The sequence below is a fragment of the Babylonia areolata genome, chromosome 15, assembly GCF_041734735.1.
Source record: "Babylonia areolata isolate BAREFJ2019XMU chromosome 15, ASM4173473v1, whole genome shotgun sequence".
In the NCBI taxonomy this organism is placed as follows: Eukaryota; Metazoa; Mollusca; class Gastropoda; order Neogastropoda; family Buccinidae; genus Babylonia; species Babylonia areolata.
The window spans coordinates 1,957,580-1,970,147 of NC_134890.1; the positions used below are offsets into that span (position 1 = coordinate 1,957,580).

At 48.1% G+C, this 12,568-nt stretch overlaps 1 protein-coding gene across 4 annotated transcripts in view; it reads right to left on the reverse strand.

The window, feature by feature from the left end:
* Window positions 1–6,234: 6,234 nt before the first annotated feature.
* Window positions 6,235–12,568, reverse strand: part of LOC143290371 (macrophage mannose receptor 1-like) — a 123,853-nt gene continuing 117,519 nt past the window's right edge. For all 4 annotated transcript variants that reach the window (XM_076599746.1, XM_076599745.1, XM_076599748.1 and 1 more), the window contains exons 44-45: window positions 10,760–10,801; window positions 6,235–7,684 (exon numbers count right to left, since the gene is read on the reverse strand). In XM_076599746.1, coding sequence (XP_076455861.1) covers window positions 7,440–7,684; window positions 10,760–10,801 — 287 coding nt within the window. In that variant the 3' untranslated portion in view covers window positions 6,235–7,439. The remainder of the gene's footprint in view (window positions 7,685–10,759; window positions 10,802–12,568) is intronic.

Below are 12,568 nucleotides of genomic sequence, written 5' to 3' on the forward strand. Positions count from 1 at the left end.
ACTGGGGGTGGGTGGGGTTGAGTGTGTGGGAGGAGGGGGGAACATGTAGCAAGTGTCCTCTTTGATATCATGGCATCTGATTCAGTAGTGTAAGGACAGTCTGTGATGAAAAATGTGTTGGTTTGAAAGAACAGAATTGACCCCAGTAACAGTTATATTTCCTGTATAAATACACAGTCGACATTTTTATTGTGAGTGACATATTTGTAAGGTTTAAGTATCTCCACCCACAGCTGATGGAAATTTGTCTTGACTGTACAAGAAAAGGTTGGAAAATACTTTGACATTGACCATGGATTATGAGTTGGGTTTCATTTTATTATTATTATTTTTTTTTTTTATCTGTGCGGGTGAAAATTGAGTGAAGAAAAGTTCCCTCACACTGCCAGACGACAATGTAAATTTTCTTGCAGTGTTCTTTAAGTCTGACCAACTAATGACTGACATGTCAGTGTGTAGGAGGTGTTAGGAGGCATGTCAGTGTGGAAGGTGTAGTTAGGAGGCATGTCAGTGTGGGGGGGGGGGGGGTGTTGGGAGGCATGTCAGTGTGGGGGGAGGGGGGTGTTGGGAGGCATGTCAGTGTGGGGGGAGGGGGGTGTTGGGAGGCATGTCAGTGTGTGTGGGGGTGTTGGGAGGCATGTCAGTGTGTGTGGGGGTGTGGGGGGGGTGTTGGGAGGCATGTCAGTGTGGGGGGTGTTGGGAGGCATGTCAGTGTGTGTGGGGGGGGGGGGGGTGTTGGGAGGCATGTCAGTGTGTGTGGGGGGGGGAGGTGTTGGGAGGCATGTCAGTGTGGGGGGAGGTGTTGGGAGGCATGTCAGTGTGGGGGGAGGTGTTAGGAGGCATGTCAGTGTGGGTGTGGGAGGTGTTAGGAGGCATGTCAGTGTGGGAGTGGGAGGTGTTAGGAGGCATGTCAGTGTGGGGGGAGGTGTTGTTGGGAGACATGTCAGTGTGGGGAGAGGTGTTAGGAGACATGTCAGTGTGGGGGAGGTGTTGGGAGGCATGTCAGTGTGTGGGAGGTGTTAGGAGGCATGTCAGTGTGTGTGTGTGTGTGGGGGGGGAGGTGTTAGGAGACATGTCAGTGTGTGGGAGGTGTTAGGAGGCATGTCAGGGGGGGGGGGAGGTGTTAGGCGTGTGTGGGAGGTGTTAGGAGGCATGTCAGTGTGGGGGGAGGTGTTGAATAATTGATTAGTAGGGTTTAGAATTGAGATTTATGAGGGGTTTGGGGGTGTGACCAATACACAAAGTTATCTTTGTGTTACCCATTTCTTCCCCATTTAAAAAAACAATAAATAACATCCAAAAAGTGTACAGAAAATACAGTGGTTGACTGGAAATAGCAGAAAAATAAGTATGTAGTATTGTATTTCTCTTTTTATCACAACAGATTTCTCTGTGTGAATTCGGGCTGCTCTTCCCAGGGAGAGTACATCACTACACTACAGCACACACCCCCACCCCCCCCCACTCCTTTTTAAAAAAAATTTTTTCCTGCGTGTGAAGTTTTTATTTTTCCTATCCGTGAAGTGGATTTTTCTTCCTAGGCGGACGGGTTACCTCTAGGAAATAATATCCAAAAGTGTATAGTATGTAAAAGGGTGGATTGGCCTTACCACCTTTTCTTTCAAATCACTTTAGCTTGATATGCTTTAAACTTGTGATGTTTTTGTCATTTTAAATGATTGAAACATTTTTTTTGGTAATGAAAATATGACTTGAAATTTCATTGGCTTCTGCGTTTTTTTTGTTTTCGTTTGTTTTTTGGTGCTATTTATTATTTTTTTAAAATGGGGAGAAATGGTTGATACAAATACATACTTTGTCAAACTTTGTGAATTGGCTGTTCTCCCTGAAGTTTTTTTTTTTTTTTTCCTTCTCATTTTATAAAAGAAAACCATTCAGCATTGTTTATTTTGCTCCCTGAAAAGGCAGTAATTACACGGCATCTCGCATGATCAGGATGACAAACCTGCAGTTTGAAAAAAAAACAGACTGTCATGGGTGATGGAACCTAACGAAAGCTCACCAACAATCTGCAAGTCATGGAGATGTAACAAAAAGATTCAATTAGCATTTAAAAAAAGAAAACAAAAGGCACAAGCATGGAAATGCTGCAAAAACGACTGAATTGGCATTATAAGAAAAGCAAAAATCATGAACATGTCACACTTTTTCTAAAGCAATACTTTGCCAAGCACTGTCAGCAAGTGTGTGCCCCTTTATAATGTGCTTTGTCCACCGTCGTAGTGGTCAAGGGAAACAACTTGTGTAGGGTAAGGACAACTGGACCTGCCAACCTGTCATTTTACATGCACAAGTTTATTACTCAAACTGCCCACATCAAATTTAGACACAACACATCAAGGCGTCATTTTAGAAAGCCCGAGCGTTATACTCTGGTGCCAGCCCTGAAATCCATTTCTAAGAACTCTTCACAATTTTTCTGCTTTCAACTCTTCCCAGCATTATTTCACTTTTAGCAATACACTACCAAGACAGCATGAGCAGAATGCAGGTTTCTGCTGCTGAAGTATTGAAGACACCATCGTACCTGAGGGGAAATCTACATGAGGCACCACCCATTTGTATCAACTGGGGGGAAACACAGACCTAGTCACTGTATGGACAAGGGGGTGGGGGTGGGGGGGGGGGGGAGACACAGACCTAGTCACTGTATGGACACTGTATGGACATAGGGGGGGAGACACAGACCTAGTCACTGTATGGACAGGGACATGGGGGGGGGGGGGAGACAGACCTAGTCACTGTATGGACATGGGGGGGGGGAGACACAGACCTAGTCACTGTATGGACATGGGGGGGGGAGACACAGACCTAGTCACTGTATGGACATAGGGGGGGGGGAGGACACAGACCTAGTCACTGTATGGACATAGGGGGGGGGGGGGAGACAGACCCAGTCACTGTATGGACAGGGACATGGGGGGGGGGACACAGACCTAGTCACTGTATGGACATGAGGGGGGGGAGACACAGACCTAGTCACTGTATGGACATAAGGGGGGCAGACACAGACCTAGTCACTGTATGGACATAGGGGGGGAGACACAGACCTAGTCACTGTATGGACAGGGACATGGGGGGGGGGGGAGACAGACCTAGTCACTGTATGGACATGGGGGGGGGAGACACAGACCTAGTCACTGTATGGACATGGGGGGGGGGGAGACACAGACCTAGTCACTGTATGGACATGGGGGGGGGGAGACACAGACCTAGTCACTGTATGGACATAGGGGGGGGGGGAGGACACAGACCTAGTCACTGTATGGACATAGGGGGGGGGGGAGACAGACCCAGTCACTGTATGGACAGGGACATGGGGGGGGGGACACAGACCTAGTCACTGTATGGACATGAGGGGGGGGGACACAGACCTAGTCACTGTATGGACAGGGACATGGGGGGGGGAGACACAGACCTAGTCACTGTATGGACATGGGGGGGGGAGACAGACCTAGTCACTGTATGGACAGGGACATGGGGGGGGGGGGAGACACAGACCTAGTCACTGTATGGACATGGAGGGGGGGGGGGGGAGACACAGACCTAGTCACTGTATGGACATGGAGGGGGGGGGGGAAGACACAGACCTAGTCACTGTATGGACATGGGTGGGGGGAGACACAGACCTAGTCACTGTATGGACAGGGACATGGGGGGGGGGAGACACAGACCTAGTCACTGTATGGACATGGACATGGGGGGGGGAGACAGACCTAGTCACTGTATGGACAGGGACATAGGGGGGGGGGGGAGACAGACCTAGTCACTGTATGGACATGGACATGGGGGGGGAGACAGACCTAGTCACTGTATGGACAGGGACATGGGGGGGGGGGAGACAGACCTAGTCACTGTATGGACAGGGACATGGGGGGGGGGGGGACACAGACCTAGTCACTGTATGGACATGAGGGGGGGGAGACACAGACCTAGTCACTGTATGGACAGGGACATGGGGGGGGGGGGGGGAGACACAGACCTAGTCACTGTATGGACATGGACATGGGGGGGGGGGAAGACACAGACCTAGTCACTGTATGGACATGGGTGGGGGGAGACACAGACCTAGTCACTGTATGGACAGGGACATGGGGGGGGGGGAGACACAGACCTAGTCACTGTATGGACATGGACATGGGGGGGGGGGGAGACAGACCTAGTCACTGTATGGACAGGGACATAGGGGGGGGGGAGACAGACCTAGTCACTGTATGGACAGGGACATGGGGGGGGGGGGGGACACAGACCTAGTCACTGTATGGACAGGGACATGGGGGTGGGGGGAGACACAGACCTAGTCACTGTATGGACAGGGACATGGGGGGGGGGGGAGACAGACCTAGTCACTGTATGGACAGGGACATGGGGGGGGGGAGACACAGACCTAGTCACTGTATGGACAGGGACATGGGGGGAGACACAGACCTAGTCACTGTATGGACATGGGGGGGGGGAGACAGACCTAGTCACTGTATGGACATGGGGGAAGACACAGACCTAGTCACTGTATGGACAGGGACATGGGGGGGGGGGGAGACACAGACCTAGTCACTGTATGGACATGGGGGGGGGGGGGAGACACAGACCTAGTCACTGTATGAACATGGACATGGGGGGGGGAGACACAGACCTAGTCAGTGTATGGACAGGGACAGGGGGGGGGAGACACAGACCTAGTCACTGTATGGACAGGGACATGGGGGGGGGGGGAGACAGACCTAGTCACTGTATGGACAGGGACATGGGGGGGGGAGACACAGACCTAGTCACTGTATGGACATGGGGGGGGGGGAGACACAGACCTAGTCACTGTATGGACATGGGGGGGGGGAGACACAGACCTAGTCACTGTATGGACAGGGACATGGGGGGGGGGGGAGACAGACCTAGTCACTGTATGGACAGGGACATGGGGGGGGGGGACACAGACCTAGTCACTGTATGGACAGGGACATGGGGGGGGGGGGGAGGAGACACAGACCTAGTCACTGTATGGACATGGGGGGGAGACACAGACCTAGTCACTGTATGGACAGGGACATGGGGGGGGGGGGGAGACAGACCTAGTCACTGTATGGACAGGGACATGGGGGGTGGGGGGGGAGACACAGACCTAGTCACTGTATGGACAGGGACATGGGGGGGGAGACAGACCTAGTCACTGTATGGACAGGGACATAGGGGGGGGAGACAGACCTAGTGACTGTATGGACAGGGACATGGGGAGACAGACCTAGTCACTGTATGGACATGGGGAATACAGACCTAGTCACTGTATGGACATCAACATGGAATACAGACCTCGTCACTGTATGGACATCAACATGGGGGCAATACAGACCTAGTCACTGTATGGACATCAACATGGGGGCAATACAGACCTAGTCACTGTATGGACATCAACATGGGGGCAATACAGACCTCGTCACTGTATGGACATCAACATGGTATGGACATCAACCTGGGGGAATATAGACCTAGTCACTGTATGGACATCAACATGGGGGAATATAGACCTCGTCACTGTATGTACATGAACATGGTATTGACAACATGGGGGAATACAGACCTAGTCACTGTATGGATATCAACATGGTATTGACATCAACATGGAATATAGACCTCGTCACTGTATGGACATTAACATGGAATACAGACCTAGTCACTGTATGGATATCAACATGGAATACAGACCTCGTCACTGTATGGACATTAACATGGAATACAGACCTAGTCTCTGTATTGATATGATATCAACATGGGGGAATACAGACCTAGTCACTGTATGGACATCAACATGGGGGGAATACAGACCTAGTCACTGTATGGACATCAACATGGAATACAGACCTAGTCACTGTATGGACATCAACATGGGGAATACAGACCTAGTCACTGTATGGACATCAACATGGGAATACAGACCTAGTCACTGTATGGACATCAACATGGGGGAATACAGACCCAGTCACAGCATGAAAACTGGATATCAACATGGGAGGAGTACAGTTGATACGCAAAAGTTACAATTATGCTGATCCAAGAAAGCCTTTCAACCCATTCAATCAGTCTTGGCAGGTGTCCACGCCATGTTGATGCAGAGCAAGTTTTAATTATCCTTTCACTCCTATTGGAGTATGGAGGATTACTGCAAAATAATCTTTCTGTGCCCAGAACAAACATTTCTAAATACACAACAATGTCACACAAAAGTCTTTTAACTCCAAAAGTATAACTAGGCAACATTTGCAAATCTAATCATCTTACTGCTAAAATGACTTTTTTGCCTCCTTTGAGCATATTACAAAAATTAAAAACCGATTTTGGAGACAAATATTTTTTAGGAACATAGCTATTTCGTAACTGATCATAATTGGGACATTCTATTATAAAATGAAACTCATCACCAATCACAGATATGTTACAAACCTTACAAAGCCGTAACTCTCGTGGTATGCCTTTGTGTCTCCCTGTTTCTAGTTCCAGCTTATGATTACTACTTCGAAATCTGAAGAAGCTGATAACATAATGCAGAAATTACACTGTTTTTCCTCCAGGTTTCGTGTAGACACATCCGTAAATACTTTAGTTTGTTCCATTTCAAGGCCTGACTAAGCGTGTTGGGTTACGCTGCTGGTCAGGCATCTGCTTGGCAGATGTGGTGTAGTGTATATGGTTTTGTCCGAACGCAGTGATGCCTCCTTGAGAAACTGAAACTGTGGTGTATGCATAAGTTGGAAGGTGAAACCTTTTTCAATGAGTCAAGGTTTACGCCACAGCAATGCTTGGTTAGAGGGGCTCAGTGAGTAAAATACAATTTTTTTTTTTTAAACAATTTTATTGTGTTGTGAAAACTATTTCTATGTGTCAGATGCATTAACCATTTGATTAACCCTTTCCCGTCTCCCAGATGGACAGAAGTGTAACCAGATTCAGTATGGCACTTGGTTTGATTGAAGTGGAAAAAAAAAAAAAAAAATCAGAATTTCATAATTTACAGACGCAAGCCAATACAGTTTGGGACTTAATGAAGTTGATTGAACTAAACAATCATTTCATCAGAATTTCATAATAATCAGGTGCAAGCTGATACAGTATGGGACTTTGGGCGGGTGGGGGAGGGGGAAGAAAGAGAAAAAAACACCCCATTGGATCATAATTTCATAACTGGTAAATCACCAACAGAACACGAACATTGATGATTAAATGGAAGAGAAGAACAGAAATTAAAAAACAAACAAAAAAACCCCCCAACAACACAAAGCCAGTGAGAGAGACACGCAGACGATTCCAGACTGAAGGTCAAACCCCTTCCAAGGGTTACAATTCTGGCACAACAAAGGGTCAGTGACGAAGCCACGACTGGACCGCACAGCCCCTCTGCCCACCACCACCACCACCACCACACCCGTCATCTAGGACTCACTTTGGTCACCTTGCTTTCCCAGGGTCACTTTGGCAGGACCGCAGTCCCCTGCCTTGTAGAGGGCGTTGTCGAAGCAGCCACTCTTATCGCCGTCACCTCTGTGCTTTCGGGAGGGCAGGGGAGGTAAGCGGCCTCGCAGCACCAGGCCAGCCAGGATGCCGATGGCGATGATGGCGGCAGCAGCGATCACGATGCCGGCCACCGCCCCCCCGGACAGGTCTGCACTGCTGGAGCCTGCAAGTTTCCGTTAACATGTCACTTGACTTGAAACAGTTATCAGCATGTCACTTGGCTTGAAACCGAGTTATCAGCACATCACTTGACTTGAAACAGTTAGAAACACGTCACTTGACTTGAAACATTTATCAATACGTGTTATCAACACGTCACTTGACTTGAAACAGAGTCATCAACACGTCACGTAACTTGTCATTCCACGAAACTGTCAGTAACAAAGGCCCTTGTAGCTAGACACAGACAGAGACACACAGACAGACACAGACAGACACAGACACACGCGCACACACACAGAAATACACACAGACACATACAGAGACACACACACACACACACACACACAGAGAAAAAACAGACAGACACACAGACACACAGCCACACACACACACAGATGCAGACACACACACACACACACAGAGAAAAAGGACAAACGAACAGTGTGCAGGTAATATATACCACATAAATTGTTAGCTTCAAAGACCACAGACAGACATAGAACAGACAGCTGGAGGGACAATCTGACAAAGAACAGACTGGACGGACAATCTTACAGACATAGAACAGACGACTGGAGACAATCTGACAGAACAGACGACTGGAGACAATCTGACAGACAGAACAGAACAGACTGGAGGGACAATCTGACAGACAGAACAGAACAGACTGGAGGGACAATCTGACAGAGAACAGACTGGAGACAATCTGACAGACAGAACAGAACAGACTGGAGGGACAATCTGACAGAACAGACTGGAGGGACAATCTGACAGACAGAACAGAACAGACTGGAGGGACAATCTGACAGAACAGACTGGAGGGACAATCTGACAGACACAGACTGGAGGGACAATCTGACAGACAGAACAGACTGGAGGGACAATCTGACAGACAGAACAGAACAGACTGGAGACAATCTGACAGACAGAACAGAACAGACTGGAGGGACAATCTGACAGAACAGAACAGACTGGAGGGACAATCTGACAGAACAGACTGGAGGGACAATCTGACAGACAGAACAGAACAGACTGGAGGGACAATCTGACATAGAACAGACTGGAGGGACAATCTGACAGACATGGAACAGACTGGAGACAATCTGACAGACATGGAACAGACTGGAGGGACAATCTGACAGACAGAACAGATCAGACTGGAGGGACAATCTGACAGAACAGACTGGAGGGACAATCTGACAGAACAGACTGGAGGGACAATCTGACAGACAGAACAGAACAGACTGGAGACAATCTGACAGACAGAACAGAACAGACTGCAGGGACAATCTGACAGACAGAACAGAACAGACTGCAGGGACAATCTGACAGAACAGACTGGAGGGACAATCTGACAGAACAGAGCAGACTGGAGGGACAATCTGACAGACGGAACAGAACAGACTGGAGGGACAATCTGACAGACGGAACAGAACAGACTGGAGGGACAATCTGACAGACGGAACAGAACAGACTGGAGGGACAATCTGACAGACGGAACAGAACAGACTGGAGGGACAATCTGACAGACGGAACAGAACAGACTGGAGGGACAATCTGACAGACAGAACAGACTGGAGGGACAATCTGACAGACAGAACAGAACAGACTGGAGGGACAATCTGACAGAACAGAACAGAACAGACTGGAGGGACAATCTGACAGAACAGAACAGAACAGACTGGAGGGACAATCTGACAGACGGAACAGAACAGACTGGAGGGACAATCTGACAGAACAGACTGGAGGGACAATCTGACAGACAGAACAGACTGGAGGGACAATCTGGCAGAACAGACGGCTGGAGGGACAATCTGACAGACAGAACAGACTGGAGGACAATCTGACAGACACAGAACAGACTGGAGGGACAATCTGACAGAACAGACTGGAGGGACAATCTGACAGACAGAACAGACTGGAGGGACAATCTGACAGACAGAACAGAACAGACTGGAGGGACAATCTGACAGACGGAACAGAACAGACTGGAGGGACAATCTGACAGAACAGAACAGACTGGAGGGACAATCTGACAGACACAGACTGGAGGGACAATCTGACAGACATGGAACACACTGGAGGGACAATCTGACAGACATGGAACAGACTGGAGGGACAATCTGACAGAACAGAGCAGATTGGAGGGACAATCTGACAGACGGAACAGAACAGACTGGAGGGACAATCTGACAGACAGAACAGACGACTGGAGGACAATCTGACAGACATAGAACAGACTGGAGGGACAATCTGACAGACAGAACAGAACAGACTGGAGACAATCTGACAGACAGAACAGAACAGACTGGAGGGACAATCTGACAGAACTGAACAAACTGGAGACAATCTGACAGACAGAACAGAACAGACTGGAGGGACAATCTGACAGACAGAACAAACTGGAGAGACAATCTGACAAACATAGAACAGACTGGAGGGACAATCTTACAGACATAGAACAGACTGGAGGGACAATCTGACAGACATAGAACAGACTGGAGGGACAATCTGACAGACAAGGGACAATCTGACAGACATAGAACAGACTGGAGGGACAATCTGACAGACATAGAACAGACTGGAGGGACAATCTGACAGACAGAACAGAACAGACTGGAGGGACAATCTGACAGACAGAACAGAACAGACTGGAGGGACAATCTGACAGAACGGAACAGACTGGAGGGACAATCTGACAGAACGGAACAGACTGGAGGGACAATCTGACAGACATGGAACAGACTGGAGGGACAATCTGACAGAACAGAACAGACTGGAGAGACAATCTGACAGACAGAACAGACTGGAGGGACAATCTGACAGACAGAACAGACTGGAGGGACAATCTGACAGACAGAACAGAACAGACTGGAGGGACAATCTGACAGACAGAACAGAACAGACTGGAGGGACAATCTGACAGACAGAACAGAACAGACTGGAGGGACAATCTGACAGACAGAACAGACTGGAGGGACAATCTGACAGAACAGACTGGAGGGACAATCTGACAGAACAGAACAGACTGGAGGGACAATCTGACAGACAGAACAGACTGGAGGGACAATCTCACCTGTCTGTGGCTGTGGGTTGCCAGTAACCAGGTTGCTCACCTCTGCAACACCACACAGCATTGCTTAGTTACCATGTTTACATCAGGAACACCACAAAACATTGCTTAGTTACCATGTTTACATCAGCGACACCACAAAACATTGCTTAGTTACCATGTTTACATCAGCGACACACAGCATTGCTTAGTTACCATGTTTACATCAGCGACACCACAAAACATTGCTTAGTTACCATGTTTACATCAGCGACACCACAAAACATTGCTTTGTTACCATGTTTACATCAGCGACACCACACAGCATTGCTTAGTTACCATGTTTACATCAGCGACACCACACAGCATTGCTTAGTTACCATGTTTACATCAGCGACACCACACAGCATTGCTTAGTTACCATGTTTACATCAGCAACACCACACAGCATTGCTTAGTTACCATGTTTACATCAGCAACACCACACAGCATTGCTCAATAACCATGTTTACCTTTGCAACACAACAAAACATTGCTCAGTGAACATGGTTACCTCTGCAACATTAAAAGATTTTGCTCACTAACCATGTTTACCACTAACACCACAAAACATTGCTAGGTAAACATGTTTACCTTTGCAACACCACAAGACATTGCTCAGTATCATCTGCAACCACGCAAAGCATCATCACTGCTCACATGTGAGCCTCACACAACAGGTCACCAACACATGTTAGTACATAGTGTTTGCATACACACATTGCACACAACTCTTCACACATGAATGAATGAATCAATGATATGACTACTTTTTAGCACCTCTCCTCGGTTGGAGACCAAGCTCTAAGCGCTTTTCAAAAACGGGGTCATTTGCACAACAGGCTGCCTACCTGGGTAGAGCCGACTGACGGCTGCAATTGGGCGCTTATCATTCGTTTCCTGTGTCATTCAATCAGATTTCAGGCAGGCACATGCACACTCAGACATACATGCAACAGTTTAAGTGAGTGACCGTTTTATTTCTTCTCCATGCAGGCAGCCATACTCCGTTTTCAGTGGTGTGCATGCTGGGTATGTTGTTAACATTACCCACCGAACGTTCTGCGTGCATATACACACACGAAGGGGGTTCAGGCACTAGCAGGTCTATACAAATGTTGACCTGGGAGATCGGAAAATTTTTCACTCTTTACCCACCAGGCGCCGTTACCGAGATTCGAACCTGGGACCCTCAGATTTAAAGCCCAACGCTGTAATCAATCGGCTATTGCACACACAAACCAACAGATTAGTGACAGCGCAGAACGAACGTATTCAGATATGCATATCCACGCAAAGAGACACTTCATACACATAATCATTTGATTTCCTCAACTGACATCTTTATAGGAGAGAACTGACTGCATACGGAAAATGGGACAGGGGTTGGTTGAACGAGCGAACTTAGCAGTGCTTATGGTTAAGAACGTTTCTAACTCCACGGTAAATTGCATATTGATTTTGATTGAAATAGATACTTATATAGCGCAATCCTCGGTCAGAGACCAAGCTCTAAGCTCTTTACAAACACGGGGTCATTTGCACAACAGGCTGCCTACCTGGGTAGAGCCGACTGACGGCTGCCTCTGGGCGCTCATCAGTAGTTTCCTGTGTCATTCAATCAGGTTTCCGTCACGCACACATACATACAGACATGTAACATTGATATACTTAGCAACATTCTTAACTCTAAGCAAACTCAGTGCTGCAAATATCGACTGGCGCAATCCTGCCCTGATTTACTTTGATCAGGAGAGAGCAGTGTGACACCAGAGCCACTGACATGATGAGGAT